Source organism: Dendropsophus ebraccatus, chromosome 15, assembly GCF_027789765.1.
Source record: "Dendropsophus ebraccatus isolate aDenEbr1 chromosome 15, aDenEbr1.pat, whole genome shotgun sequence".
NCBI lineage: Eukaryota > Metazoa > Chordata > Amphibia > Anura > Hylidae > Dendropsophus > Dendropsophus ebraccatus.
Genome location: NC_091468.1, coordinates 73654473 through 73671020, shown reverse-complemented (window position 1 = coordinate 73671020; position 16548 = coordinate 73654473). Strand labels below are relative to the sequence as shown.

The 16548-nt window shown below is 45.5% G+C and overlaps 1 protein-coding gene across 2 annotated transcripts in view; it reads right to left on the bottom strand.

Moving 5' to 3' along the window:
• LTBP1 (latent transforming growth factor beta binding protein 1) overlaps positions 1–16548 on the bottom strand; it is a 332339-nt gene that overhangs the window by 8908 nt on the left and 306883 nt on the right. For both annotated transcript variants that reach the window (XM_069954510.1, XM_069954509.1), the window contains 2 exons: positions 12878–13048; positions 7692–7808 (listed from right to left, as the gene is read on the bottom strand). In XM_069954510.1, the coding sequence (XP_069810611.1) occupies positions 7692–7808; positions 12878–13048 (288 nt within the window). The remainder of the gene's footprint in view (positions 1–7691; positions 7809–12877; positions 13049–16548) is intronic.

Here is a 16548-nt window from a genome sequence, read left to right as displayed (position 1 = left end):
TACATGTATACAGGACCCCCTACTCCATCTATACAGTACATGTATATACAGGACCCCCTACTCCATCTATACAGTACATGTATACAGGACCCCCTACTCCATCTATACAGTACATGTATATACAGGACCCCCTACTCCATCTATACAGTACATGTATATACAGGACCCCCTACTCCATCTATACAGTACATGTATATACAGGGCCCCCTACTCCATCTATACAGTACATGTATACAGGACCCCCTACTCCATCTATACAGTACATGTATATACAGGACCCCCTACTCCATCTATACAGTACATGTATATATAGGGCCCCCTACTCCATCTATACAGTACAGGTATATACAGGACCCCCTACTCCATCTATACAGTACATGTATATACAGGACCCCCTACTCCATCTATACAGTACATGTATATACAGGACCCCCTACTCCATCTATACAGTACATGTATACAGGACCCCCTACTCCATCTATACAGTACATGTATATACAGGACCCCCTACTCCATCTATACAGTACATGTATACAGGGCCCCCTACTCCATCTATACAGTACATATATATACAGGACCCCCTACTCCATCTATACAGTACATGTATATACAGGACCCCCTACTCCATCTATACAGTACATGTATACAGGACCCCCTACTCCATCTATACAGTACATGTATATACAGGGCCCCCTACTCCATCTATACAGTACATGTATACAGGACCCCCTACTCCATCTATACAGTACATGTATATACAGGACCCCCTACTCCATCTATACAGTACATGTATATACAGGGCCCCCTACTCCATCTATACAGTACAGGTATATACAGGACCCCCTACTCCATCTATACAGTACATGTATATACAGGACCCCCTACTCCAACTATACAGTACATGTACTGTATAGATGGAGTAGGGGGCCCTGTATATACATGTACTGTATAGTTGGAGTAGGGGGTCCTGTATATACATGTACTGTATAGATGGAGTAGGGGGTCCTGTATACATGTACTGTATAGATGGAGTAGGGGGTCCTGTATACCTGTACTGTATAGATGGAGTAGGGGGTCCTGTATACCTGTACTGTATAGATGGAGTAGGGGGCCCTGTAAACATGTACTGTATAGATGGAGTAGGGGGTCCTGTATATATGGAGTAGGGGGTCCTGTATACATGTACTGTATAGATGGAGTAGGGGGTCCTGTATACCTGTACTGTATAGATGGAGTAGGGGGTCCTGTATATACATGTACTGTATAGATGGAGTAGGGGGTCCTGTATATACATGTACTGTATAGATGGAGTAGGGGGCCCTGTATATACATGTATATACAGGACCCCCTACTCCATCTATACAGTACATGTATATACAGGACCCCCTACTCCATCTATACAGTACAGGTATACAGGACCCCCTACTCCATCTATACAGTACATGTATACAGGACCCCCTACTCCATCTATACAGTACATGTATATACAGGACCCCCTACTCCATCTATACAGTACATGTATACAGGGCCCCCTACTCCATCTATACAGTACATGTATATACAGGACCCCCTACTCCATCTATACAGTACATGTATACAGGGCCCCCTACTCCATCTATACAGTACATGTATACAGGATCTCCTACTCCATCTATACAGTACATGTATACAGGACCTCCTACTCCATCTATACAGTATATGTATACAGGGCCCCCTACTTCATCTATACAGTACCCCCTACCCCATCTATACAGTACATGTATACAGGGCCGCCTACTCCATCTATACAGTACATGTATACAGGACCCCCTACTCCATCTATACAGTACATGTATACAGGACCCACTACTCCATCTATACAATACATGTATACAGGGCCCCCTACTCCATCTATACAGTACATGTATACAGGACCCCCTACTCCATCTATACAGTACATGTATACAGGATCCCCTACTCCATCTATACAGTACATGTATACAGGACCCCCTACTCTATCTATACAGTACATGTATACAGGACCCCCTACTCCATCTATACAGTACATGTATACAGGACCCCCTACTCCATCTATACAGTACATGTATACAGGACCCCCTACTCCATCTATCTAGTACATGTATACAGGACCCCCTACTCCATCTATCCAGTACATGTATACAGGGCCTCCTACTCCATCTATACAGTACATGTATATACAGGGCATTACAGTTATACAGGGACCCCTTAGCCCATCTATACAGTACATGTATCCAGGGCCCCCTACTCCATCTATACAGGTATACAGGATAGTATTACCAGCTGCTGCTGCCCTGAGCACTAAACCTGAAGATGCCCCATCCTCACTCACCAATTAGCATCAGGACACTGTCATATCAGACCTGACCAATACCGCCATACTGTGACTGGATAACAACTCCATACCAGACCTGACTAATACCGCCATACTGTGACTGAATAACAACTCCATACCAGACCTGACCAATACCGCCATACTGTGACTGGATAACAACTCCATACCAGACCTGACAGGGGCGTAGCTTATGTCTCACAGGGCTCCAGACTAAAAAATTTACCTGGGAGCCATTGGCTCCTAACCTGAAAAATTTAGGCGCCAAATAGAATATTTGGTCGCCAACATTTTAAAACATGTAAAATTAATGTTATGTTAAATGGGACTTACTGTGTGCAGAGGCCGCGGCAGCCTCCTCCTCCTTTAGATTCTCTCTTTTCTTAGTTTGAAAACGTTCAACATGGAAACTTGCAACTTGACAACCACATACAGTCTGACAACCATATCCAGTCTGACAACCATATACAGTCTGACAACCATATACCCCCCTGCTGCCGGTGTGTTCCCTCAGCCAGCTGCCATCTTACCGGCAATGAACTACTATATATATATATATATATATATAGCCCCCGGCAGCCGATGACATATAGCCCCTGTGGCAATGTATATGGGAAGTGGTACTGTGCAGTGTATACTTACACACACACTGAGGGAAGTGGTACTGTGCAGTGTATATACATACAGACACTGAGGGAAGTGGTACTGTGCAGTGTATACTTACACACACACTGAGGGAAGTGGTACTGTGCAGTGTATATACATACAGACACTGAGGGAAGTGGTACTGTGCAGTGTATATACATACAGACACTGAGGGAAGTGGTACTGTGCAGTGTATATACATACAGACACTGAGGGAAGTGGTACTGTGCAGTGTATATACATACAGACACTGAGGGAAGTGGTACTGTGCAGTGTATATACATACAGACACTGAGGGAAGTGGTACTGTGCAGTGTATACATACAGACACTGAGGGAAGTGGTACTGTGCAGTCTATATATACAGGCACTGAGGGAAGTGGTACTGTGCAGTCTATATATACAGGCACTGAGGGAAGTGGTACTGTGCAGTCTATACATACAGACACTGAGCGAAGTGGTACTGTGCAGTCTATACATACACACTGAGGGAAGTGGTACTGTGCAGTCTATACATACCCCCCCCCCCTCGCACCCCACACGCACTGACTACCGCACCTGGCCGCCATCACAACAGACACACTACCAATCCCCCGCCCAGGCCGCGGTCCCCCCCCACACACATTACTGGCCGGCCGCCACCCCTGCCGTCCCTCCGGTTGTACTCACCCACTTACCCACAATCTAAGCTTGGTGCCGCTGGGGTGAACTTGAAGAACCGCCGGGTGAGGAGAGGCGGGAGAGAGGCGCTGGAGGAGTGTGGCGCCTCTGCGGCCGTCCGTCCAATGAATGACGTCACTGGAGAAGCGTGTCCCCAGTGTGCGGGGACACACTTCAGTGCAGCGTGCGGAAGGCAGTCATTGTCCTTAAAGAGACAGCTCGCCGCCGCCGGGGCCAGTCGCAAATGGCGCCCAGATTAATAAATCTGGGCGCCATTTGCAAGATGTCAGTCGCATTGGCGACCATTTTGGTCGCCGTCTGGAGCCCTGTCTCATGGGCCCTGGTGCAAGAGTTCAACTTGGGCCCCCCGCCATAGGCAATGCCACGCTACTAGAGATGAGCGAACCGGGTTCGGGTTCGAGTCCAGCCGAATCCGAACGATTGGTATTTGATTAGCTGGGACTGCTGAACTTTGATAAAGCCCTAAGGTTGTCTGGAAAACATGGATACAGCCAATGACTATATCCATGATTTCCACATCGCCTTAGGGCTTCATCCAAGTTCTGCAGCCACCGCTAATCACATGCCGAACGTTCAGGTTTGGATGGACTTGAGCATGCTCCAGGTTTGCTCATCTATACTCCTGATACAATCTGCAGTTAGGGTGCGTGCACACTACAGAATTGCCGCGCATAACCCGCGGTAACCCTTCAGTAACCCCGCTAGAAAGCATTTTACCACCCCTGAGTTCTGATCATGTCACAGCACAGGGGAAAATGCCAACCTGGCTGAGAAGTTCTTCCCAGGGCCTGGTGGGGGTCGCTAAGCGGCATATAGTGCTGGAGAGGCAAGGTAGTGATGGCATATTAGGTCTCCTTTAAGATGCTGCATGCAGCTTCACTTCCAGGGCAGCTTCTTCTCTGTCCTGAGACCTGACACTGCAGTCTGCACCCCCAGCCCGCAGACATAGGCGTAGCGATGCTGACAAACTATACAGGGAACAAATATTCTCACTGTTCATATACCATTAAACTGGGGGGTATCTATCCTTTCTGCTGCCTAAGGGTATGTTCACACAGAGTAAAGTCAGCAGAATTCCATGGCGGAGCTCTCTGCGATGGAATCCCTCCTGCCGTCTGTTTCAATGGGACGGCTCGCGCGACTCCACTTTTGCCACTCTCTGCTCAAAGAGCTGACATGTCAATTCTCGGAGCGGAGAGCCACGGAAGCAGAGGAGGGATTCAGCCGATTTTACTCGGTGTGAATTGGCCCTAATGCCAAAAACGTCACACAGCCTGACACTAAGCAATACTAGCGAGATCATGACAGATATTCAGCACAATGTGGAAACAAGCATCAGGCAGGATGGATATAACTATATCTATCTATATCAGCCACATATACAGTAGGCATGCACACCTGTTACACCTACATGACATATAGTTACACCTGCACACTCACCATCATAGAGGGCCGTGGTATCAGGGTCTGTCCTACCCAGCATATAATGGGAGCAGTGGGGGGGCTGGGGGTCTCTGGGCACAGGACTATGGTCGGCCTGGCTGCACCCACACAGACTGTAATAGAGAACAGGCGGCCCCCCCTTCCTCTGACTGGACCTCTGCAGCCACACTGATATTATGGAGGCTGGAGCAGCCATACATGACAGGAGAGGTGAGAGAGGGGAGCACATCCCTGATCTCAGGAGGACATGACTGGGGAGCAGCTGTAGTATTATCACCTATTACCCTGCCCTCCTGCTCCATCTCACAGTACGCAGATCACCACACACTCACCTGCTGTCCTGTCATTGCTGACTCCAGGGCTTCAGAGGAAATGCTCAGCCTGCGCCCCCTGCAGGCCGGGAGGAGCACTGGCTAAGGCAAAACTCTCACTTCCCCTGACATGTGGTGCGTCCCTGGGCACAGCGGCTCCTTACTGCAGTAAGTGTACGGCCTGGGGGAGGAGCCTGGGGGAGGAGCCTGGGGGAGGAGCCTGGACCCTGCACAGCGTTCTGGCAGAGGATGGGATCCATACATACAGTGGACAGGAAGTGGGCAAACCCCGGCGGATAGAGACACAGTGAGTTCATAAGGGAAGGGGGTGAGGGGCATGCTGGGCCCCCCTTGGCTGGCGGGCCCGGTCGCCATGGTGACCGTTGCGACCACGGTGGCTACGCCACTGAGACCTGACTAATACCGCCATACTGTGACTGGATAACAACTCCATACCAGACCTGACCAATACCACCACACTGTGACTGGATAACACTGCTATACCAGACCTGACCAATACCGCCATACTGTGACTGGATAACACTGCTATACCAGACCTGACCAATACCGCCATACTGTGACTGGATAACACCGCTATACCAGAACTGACCAATACCGCCATACTGTGACTGGATAACACTGCTATACCAGACCTGACCAATACCGCCATACTGTGACTGGATAACACCGCTATACCAGACCTGACCAATACCACCACACTGTGACTGGATAACACCACTATACCAGAACTGACCAATACCACCATACTGTGACTGAAGAACACCGCCACACCAGACCTGACCAATACCGCCATACTGTGACTGGATAACACCGCCACACCAGACCTGACCAATACCGCCATACTGTGACTGGATAACACCACCACACCAGACCTGACCAATACCACCATACTGTGACTGAATAACACCGCCATACCAGACCTGACCAATACTGACACGCTGTGACTGGATAACACCGCCATACCAGACCTGACCAATACTGCCATACAGTGACTGGATAACACCTCCATACCAGACCTGACCAATACCGCCATACTGTGACTGGATAACACTGTCATACCAGACCTTACCAATACCGCCATACTGTGACTGGATGAATCTGCCACACTAGACCTGACCAATACCGCCATACTGTGACTGGATAACACCGCCATACCAGACCTGACCAATACCACCATACTGTGACTGAAGAACACCGCCACACCAGACCTGACCAATACCGCCACACTGTGACTGGATAACACCACCACACCAGACTTGACCAATACCGCCATACTGTGACTGAATAACACTGCCATACCAGACCTGACCAATACTGACACGCTGTGACTGGATAACACTGCCACACCAGACCTGACCAATACCGCCATATTGTGACTGGATAACACCACCATACCAGACCTGACCAATACCGCCATACTGTGACTGGATAACACCGCCATACCAGACCTGACCAATACCGCCTTACTGTGACTGGATAACACCGCCATACCAGACCTGACCAATACCGCCATACTGTGACTGGATAACACCGCCATACCAGACCTGACCAATACCGCCACACTGTGACTGGATAACACCCCCATACGAGATCTGACCAATACCGCCATATTGTGACTAGATAACACTGCCATACCAGACCTGACTAATACCACCATACTGTGACTGGATAACACTGCCACAGCACCTCCACCAACTCTATACCACAGGTATACAGAACCCCAAACTATACTCTACAGGTATACAGGACCCCCGAACTATATACTACAGGTATACAGCACCTCCACCAACTCTATACTACAGGTATACAGGACCCTCTATACACACTGACACTTTATACCTGGGCAGCGCCGGGTACATTTTCTAGTATATATATATATATATATATATATATATATATATACCGCCCGGCATAATATTATATATATACAGCCCAGCGTACCATTATATATATATACAGCCCAGCGTACCATTATATATATATACAGCCCAGCATACCATTATATATATACAGCCCAGCATACCATTATATATATATATATATATATATATATATATATATATATATATATATATATATACAGCTCAGCATACCATTATATATATACAGCCCAGCGTACCATTATTTATATACAGCCCAGCGTACCATTATATATATACAGCCCAGCATACTATATATATATTGGCTAGATACAGATTGATGAATTAGTATCCAAAGAATCAGACACTATGTGTTACTTACGTTCTTGAAGGCTGAACGGATCAGGATGTATTGAATAGTCTCGAAATTCGAGGGCGTCTTCTCCATAAGGTCGCCTAAATCCTGGCTCTTTGATGTTGCACAGTAACGCGTGGTCCTCTACGTATAAAAAAAACAATTGTAATGTGATGACAGAGCAGAGACAAAACATACATGCGTCATACAATATGGGGTCTCCTCCAACGCCAAGTCACATAACCAAATATAATTGAAAATAAAATATAGTGTAAGGCTATGTTCCCACTTAGTAAGACACGGCCTGTGTCAGATAAGACCATCCTGGCTGGTACTGCAGTACCTCTCCTGCTCTGGACAGTTCCTGACATGGACAGAGGTGGCAGCAGAGAGCACTGTGTCAGACTGGAGAGAATACACCACTTCCTGCAGGACAAACAGCAGCTGATAAGTACTGGAAGACTGGAGATTTTTGTCATTGATTTAAAAACTTTCTTTTTTTCCTAAATTCCCCTTAAGGCCTGGATAACCCCTTTAAACTTTTCAAAATCCTCCTGGGTTCTTATAAGTGATGAGGTTTGTATTAGTGCTTTTGAAGAATAATAATTTCTTAGCGATATCAGTAGAGACTTTGCAGTAGCTGAAATTACTTAGTGAAAATGGAAAAAGCAAAGCAAGGAGCGGCTGCAGCTCTTCCATCTGCAATCAGAGTGGAAATTTACAACCCAGCTACAGTAACTATAAGGCGAGATCTTTGAAGACGACAATTTATGGGCGGCTCCAGATGGCTGTAGGTTCGGTCAGGCAGCCGCACATCCTTCCTCATGTCTGGGAGCTGTATCAGCCGCCTCTGGGGAAATGAACCCGTTAGGCGGGGGTCCGACTGCTTGGAGAAACCTCAGGTATTGGGTTTCATCGTGACTACTGTGCGCTGGTGTCTACGCAAACACTTACAGGGTTTTATCTACACATTTCAGGAAGACGAATTATGGTCCACCATGGAGACAGTCCGCCCTTGTCTGAAAGGTAGGATATAAATCTTTCAGCCAGATCCCACAATTAGGTATTATGGAAGCAGTAAATATTCCTGATGACTATCAAGTGCTGGACGCCCTCCAGGATATATACACATATGAAACTACGGCTTCAAGGTGTAAAAGCTCATTTGTGAGCCAACGTAACCACTTATTGCCAAAGAGAAAAAACATTATCCAACAAAGGCCTCAGTGCTTCACTCGCTGATCCGGAGGCCTGTAAGTACTATTCTAGGAGATTATATAATACTGGTAGTAATGGTGGCCTGTAAGTGCTATTCTAGGAGATTATATAATACTGGTAGTAATGGTGGCCTGTAAGTGCTATTCTAGGAGATTATATAATACTGGTAGTAATGGTGGTCTGTAAGTGCCATTCTATGAGATTATATAATACTGGTAGTAATGGTGGGAGATTATATAATACTGGTAGTAATGGTGGCCTGTAAGTACTATTCTAGGAGATTATATAATACTGGTAGTAATGGTGGCCTGTAAGTGCTATTCTAGGAGATTATATAATACTGGTAGTAATGGTGGGAGATTATATAATACTGGTAGTAATGGTGGCCTGTAAATGCTGTTCTAGGAGATTATATAATACTGGTAGTAATGGTGGCCTGTAAGTGCTATTCTAGGAGATTATATAATACTGGTAGTAATGGTGGGAGATTATATAATACTGGTAGTAATGGTGGTCTGTAAGTGCCATTCTATGAGATTATATAATACTGGTAGTAATGGTGGGAGATTATATAATACTGGTAGTAATGGTGGCCTGTAAGTACTATTCTAGGAGATTATATAATACTGGTAGTAATGGTGGCCTGTAAGTGCTATTCTAGGAGATTATATAATACTGGTAGTAATGGCGGGAGATTATATAATACTGGTAGTAATGGAGGCCTGTAAGTGCTATTCTAGGAGATTATATAATACTGGTAGTAATGGTGGCCTGTAAGTGCTATTCTAGGAGATTATATAATACTGGTAGTAATGGTGGGAGATTATATAATACTGGTAGTAATGGTGGCCTGTAAATGCTATTCTAGGAGATTATATAATACTGGTAGTAATGGTGGGAGATTATATAATACTGGTAGTAATGGTGGGAGATTATATAATACTGGTAGTAATGGTGGCCTGTAAATGCTATTCTAGGAGATTATATAATACTGGTAGTAATGGTGGGAGATTATATAATACTGGTAGTAATGGTGGGAGATTATATAATACTGGTAGTAATGGTGGCCTGTAAATGCTATTCTAGGAGATTATATAATACTGGTAGTAATGGTGGGAGATTATATAATACTGGTAGTATTGGTGGGAGATTATATAATACTGGTAGTAATGGTGGGAGATTATATAATACTGGTAGTAATGGTGGGAGATTATATAATACTGGTAGTAATGGTGGCCTGTAAATGCTATTCTAGGAGATTATATAATACTGGTAGTAATGGTGGGAGATTATATAATGCTGGTAGTATTGGTGGGAGATTATATAATACTGGTAGTAATGGTGGGAGATTATAACTCTGGTAGTAATGGTGGCCTGTAAGAGCTATTAAAGGAGATTATATAATACTGGTAGTAATGGTGGTCTGTAAATGCCATTCTATGAGATTATATAATACTGGTAGTAATGGTGGCCTGTAAGTGCTATTCTATGAGATTATATAATACTGGTAGTAATGGTGGCCTGTAAGTGCTATTCTATGAGATTATATAATACTGGTAGTAATGGTGGGAGATTATATAATACTGGTAGTAATGGTGGCCTGTAAGTGCTATTCCAGGAGATTATATAATACCGGTAGTAATGGTGGCCTGTAAGTGCTTTCTATGAGATTATATAATACTGGTAGTAATGGTGGCCTGTAAGTGCCATTCCATGAGATTATATAATACTGGTAGTAATGGTGGTCTGTAAGTGCCATTCTATGAGATTATATAATACTGGTAGTAATGGTGGCCTGTAAGTGCTATTCCAGGAGATTATATAATACTGGTAGTAATGGTGGCCTGTAAGTGCTATTCTATGAGATTATATAATACTGGTAGTAGTGGTGGCCTGTAAGTGCTATTCTATGAGATTATATAATACTGGTAGTAATGGTGGGAGATTATATAATACTGGTAGTAATGGTGGCCTGTAAGTGCTATTCCAGGAGATTATATAATACTGGTAGTAATGGTGGCCTGTAAGTGCTATTCTATGAGTTTATATAATACTGGTAGTAATGGTGGGAGATTATATAATACTGGTAGTAATGGTGGCCTGTAAGTGCTATTCTATGAGATTATATAATACTGGTAGTAATGGTGGGAGATTATATAATACTGGTAGTAATGGTGGCCTGTAAGTGCTATTCCAGGAGATTATATAATACTGGTAGTAATGGTGGCCTGTAAGTGCTATTCTATGAGATTATATAATACTGGTAGTAATGGTGGCCTGTAAGTGCTATTCCAGGAGATTATATAATACTGGTAGTAATGGTGGCCTGTAAGTGCTATTCTATGAGATTATATAATACTGGTAGTAGTGGTGGCCTGTAAGTGCTATTCTATGAGATTATATAATACTGGTAGTAATGGTGGGAGATTATATAATACTGGTAGTAATGGTGGCCTGTAAGTGCTATTCCAGGAGATTATATAATACTGGTAGTAATGGTGGCCTGTAAGTGCTATTCTATGAGTTTATATAATACTGGTAGTAGCGGTGGCCTGTAAGTGCTTTTCTAGGAGATTATATAATTCTGGTAGTAATGGTGGGAGATTATATAATACTGGTAGTAATGGTGGCCTGTAAGTGCTATTCTAGGAGATTATATAATACTGGTAGTAATGGTGGCCTGTAAGTGCTATTCTAGGAGATTATATAATACTGGTAGTAATGGTGGGAGATTATATAATACTGGTAGTAATGGTGGCCTGTAAGTACTATTCTATGAGATTATATAATACTGGTAGTAATGGTGGCCTGTAAGTGCCATTCTATGAGATTATATAATACTGGTAGTAGTGGTGGCCTGTAAGTGCCATTCTATGACATTATATAATACTGGTAGTAATGGTGGCCTGTAAGTACCATTCTATGAGATTATATAATACTGGTAGTAATGGTGGCCTGTAAGTACCATTCTATGAGATTATATAATACTGGTAGTAATGGTGGGAGATTATATAATACTGGTAGTAATGGTGGCCTGTAAATGCTATTCTATGAGATTATATAACACTGGTAGTAATGGTGGGAGATTATATAATACTGGTAGTAATGGTGGCCTGTAAGTACCATTCTATGAGATTATATAATACTGGTAGTAATGGTGGGAGATTATATAATACTGGTAGTAATGGTGGGAGATTATATAATACTGGTAGTAATGGTGGGAGATTATATAATACTGGTAGTAATGGTGGCCTGTAAATGCTATTCTAGGAGATTATATAATACTGGTAGTAATGGTGGGAGATTATAACCCTAGTAGTAATGGTGGCCTGTAAGAGCTATTTTAGGAGATTATATAATACTGGTAGTAATGGTGGCCTGTAAGTGCCATTCTATGAGATTATATAATACTGGTAGTAATGGTGGTCTGTAAATGCCATTCTATGAGATTATATAATACTGGTAGTAATGGTGGGAGATTATATAATACTGGTAGTAATGGTGGTCTGTAAGTGCCATTCTATGAGATTATATAATACTGGTAGTAATGGTGGTCTGTAAGTGCCATTCTATGAGATTATATAATACTGGTAGTAATGGTGGTCTGTAAGTGCCATTCTATGAGATTATATAATACTGGTAGTAATGGTGGCAAACTGTCCAGGACATATAATCTAATGTCACCGTATATGACAGAAATTGTAGCCTGTGGAAGCAACAGGAAGATTATTATAGATGTATGGCTGTATACAGTTTATCAGTTTATCAACTAAATGTCTGCTAGGTCATAGCAAAATTGCTTTCTTTAACGGCCATAGGCCATAGCATTGGTTTTCAGACTCCCTAGAGCGCCATCCGGCTTCTTCAGTCACCGTTGCTGAGGTGCTGAACCATGCGACCTGTGCATGCTGGAGTGGAGGTCACTTCCATTTGTGAGCCCTTGTTTAGGATGTCATGTCTCAGTCCATGAATAGTCGTGTATACTGGTCGCTCACCTGAACCTTCCATCGGACAGAGAGCACACTGCATTCCCCATGCAACTCCATATAAACAGCAGCATTCTGTGTATGTAGTCTGACGTCCCAATAACGGACGGCTACACACGTAGTCCTCACTCAGGTTTTCCCAGCACAAATCTTGGTATACGTCTGTTTCATCTGTGGGTTCTAAAATAATAAGACATATACAAACGGTGAATAATAATGCGGAAATAGGGAAATCTATAAGACGACGCAATATAGAAGAGCCGCAGTCACTAGGAGCCCGGTGTAATAAGCCATCAGTGACGGTGTATACGACCCGGTGTAAATGGGGGATGTGCGGCCGCAGTCACTAGGAGCCCGGTGTAATAAGTCCGTTCAGTTATATAAAAAACACCATCATTAGTCGTGTATGACCCCGTGTAAATGGGGGATGTGCGGCCATAGTCAGCTGTATATGACTCCGTGTAAATGGGGGATGTGCGGCCATAGTCAGCTGTATATGACCCTGTGTAAATGGGGGATGTGCGGCCATAGTCAGCTGTATATGACCCCGTGTAAATGGGGGATGTGCGGCCATAGTCAGCCGTATATGACCCCGTGTAAATGGGGGATGTGCGGCCATAGTCAGCTGTATATGACCCTGTGTAAATGGGGGATGTGCGGCCATAGTCAGCTGTATATGACTCCGTGTAAATGGGGGATGTGCGGCCATAGTCAGCCGTATATGACCCCGTGTAAATGGGGGATGTGCGGCCATAGTCAGCTGTAGAGGACCCCGTGTAAATGGGGGATATGCGGCTATAGTCAGCCGTATATGACCCTGTGTAAATGGGGGATGTGCGGCCAACTATGATGGAAGGGCCAATTGTTTGTGTAGCCCTTTCCGCATGATAACTGAGATGTACAAAGGTTCAGTGTCTGGGAACATTGTGGCCGATCTAAAAGGGCCCCTATTATTCCCTCAGCACTATATAGCAGTAAGCTACCACCATGTCACCATACTGCCCACTGTAATCCAGCAGAACCGGTCACACGATCCGTCTATCACCTATGTGGTGTATTGTAGAGCACCATACATATGAATGTGGACGGGGTGGGGATTGGGGGTGTTTAGTCCCATCTACAAGATACAACCTCTATTACAGGTAATCTAGCACCCCGGATAGATGGATCTAACTCTACATGGACAGGGGGTGGTCAGTGTATATACATATGATCCATTAATGATAACTTTATATATATCTATCTATCTTAATATGTAAATAAGGCAGCATTGTGCACTTGGGGGGGTCCTGTGCATGGCATCGCCCCCCTGCCAGCTCCTCGGCATGCTCTTCATATAATTGTTTATAACCTCCCTCTGCATTGACCGGTGGCAGCGAGTGTCATCACTTCAGAAGGTCATTATGTACATAAGGAAGAGCGCTGCAGGAGTCAGTGGGCTGTAGAGCTGTACACTGAGGGATACAGGATTGCCCCATCCACAGAGGGTACCCAACAGTATACAGGAGGCACAGAGGGGTCTAGTACTATACATGGGGCACAGGGGGTGCCTAACACTACAGGAGGCACAGAGGGGTCTAGTACTATACATGGGGCACAGGGGGTGCCTAACACTATACAGGAGGCACAGTGGGGTATAGTACTATACATGGGGCACAGAGGGTGCCTAACACTATACAGGAGGCACAGTGGGGTATAGTACTATACATGGGGCACAGAGGGGTATAGTGCTATACATGGGGCACAGTGGGGTATAGTGCTATACATGGGGCACAGGGGGTGCCTAACACTACAGGAGGCACAGAGGGGTCTAGTACTATACATGGGGCACAGGGGGTGCCTAACACTATACAGGAGGCACAGAGGGGACTAGTACTATACATGGGGCACAGAGGGTGCCTAACACTATACAGGAGGCACAGTGGGGTATAGTACTATACATGGGGCACAGAGGGGTATAGTGCTATACATGGGGCACAGTGGGGTATAGTGCTATACATGGGGCACAGGGGGTGCCTAACACTATACAGGAGGCACAGAGGGGACTAGTACTATACATGGGGCACAGAGGGTGCCTAACACTATACAGGAGGCACAGTGGGGTATAGTACTATACATGGGGCACAGAGGGTGCCTAACACTATACAGGAGGCACAGTGGGGTATAGTACTATACATGGGGCACAGAGGGGTATAGTGCTATACATGGGGCACAGAGGGTGCCTAACACTATACAGGAGGCACAGAGGGGACTAGTACTATACATGGGGCACAGAGGGTGCCTAACACTATACAGGAGGCACAGTGGGGTATAGTACTATACATGGGGCACAGAGGGGTATAGTGCTATACATGGGGCACAGTGGGGTATAGTGCTATACATGGGGCACAGGGGGTGCCTAACACTATACAGGAGGCACAGAGGGGACTAGTACTATACATGGGGCACAGAGGGTGCCTAACACTATACAGGAGGCACAGAGGGGACTAGTACTATACATGGGGCACAGAGGGTGCCTAACACTATACAGGAGGCACAGTGGGGTATAGTACTATACATGGGGCACAGAGGGGTATAGTGCTATACATGGGGCACAGCGGGGTATAGTGCTATACATGGGGCACAGGGGGTGCCTAACACTATACAGGAGGCACAGAGGGGACTAGTGCTATACATGGGGCACAGGGGGTGCCTAACACTACAGGAGGCACAGAGGGGACTAGTACTATACATGGGGCACAGAGGGTGCCTAACACTATACAGGAGGCACAGAGGGGTATAGTGCTATACATGGGGCACAGGGGGTGCCTAACACTATACAGGAGGCACAGAGGGGACTAGTACTATACATGGGGCACAGAGGGGTATAGTGCTATACATGGGGCACAGAGGGGTATAGTGCTATACATGGGGCACAGAGGGTGCCTAACACTATACAGGAGGCACAGAGGGGTCTAGTACTATACATGGGGCACAGGGGGTGCCTAACACTATACAGGAGGCACAGAGGGGTATAGTGCTATACATGGGGCACAGGGCACTATACAGGAGGCACAGAGGGGTCTAGTACTATACATGGGGCACAGGGGGTGCCTAACACTATACAGGAGGCACAGAGGGGACTAGTACTATACATGGGGCACAGAGGGTGCCTAACACTATACAGGAGGCACAGTGGGGTATAGTGCTATACATGGGGCACAGAGGGTGCCTAACACTATACAGGAGGCACAGAAGGGGCTAGTACTATACATGGGGCACAGGGGGTGCCTAACACTATACAGGAGGCACAGTGGGGTATAGTGCTATACATGGGGCACAGAGGGTGCCTAACACTATACAGGAGGCACAGAGAGGTATAGTGCTAAACATGGGGCACAGAGGGTGCCTAACACTATACAGGAGGCACAGAGAGGTATAGTGCTAAACATGGGGCACAGAGGGTGCCTAACACTATACAGGAGGCACAGAGAGGTATAGTGCTAAACATGGGGCACAGAGGGTGCCTAACACTATACAGGAGGCACAGTGGGGTATAGTGCTATACATGGGGCACAGGGGGTGCCTAACACTATACAGGAGGCACAGAGAGGTATAGTGCTAAACATGGGGCACAGAGGGTGCCTAACACTATACAGGAGGCACAGTGGGGTATAGTGCTATACATGGGGCACAGAGGG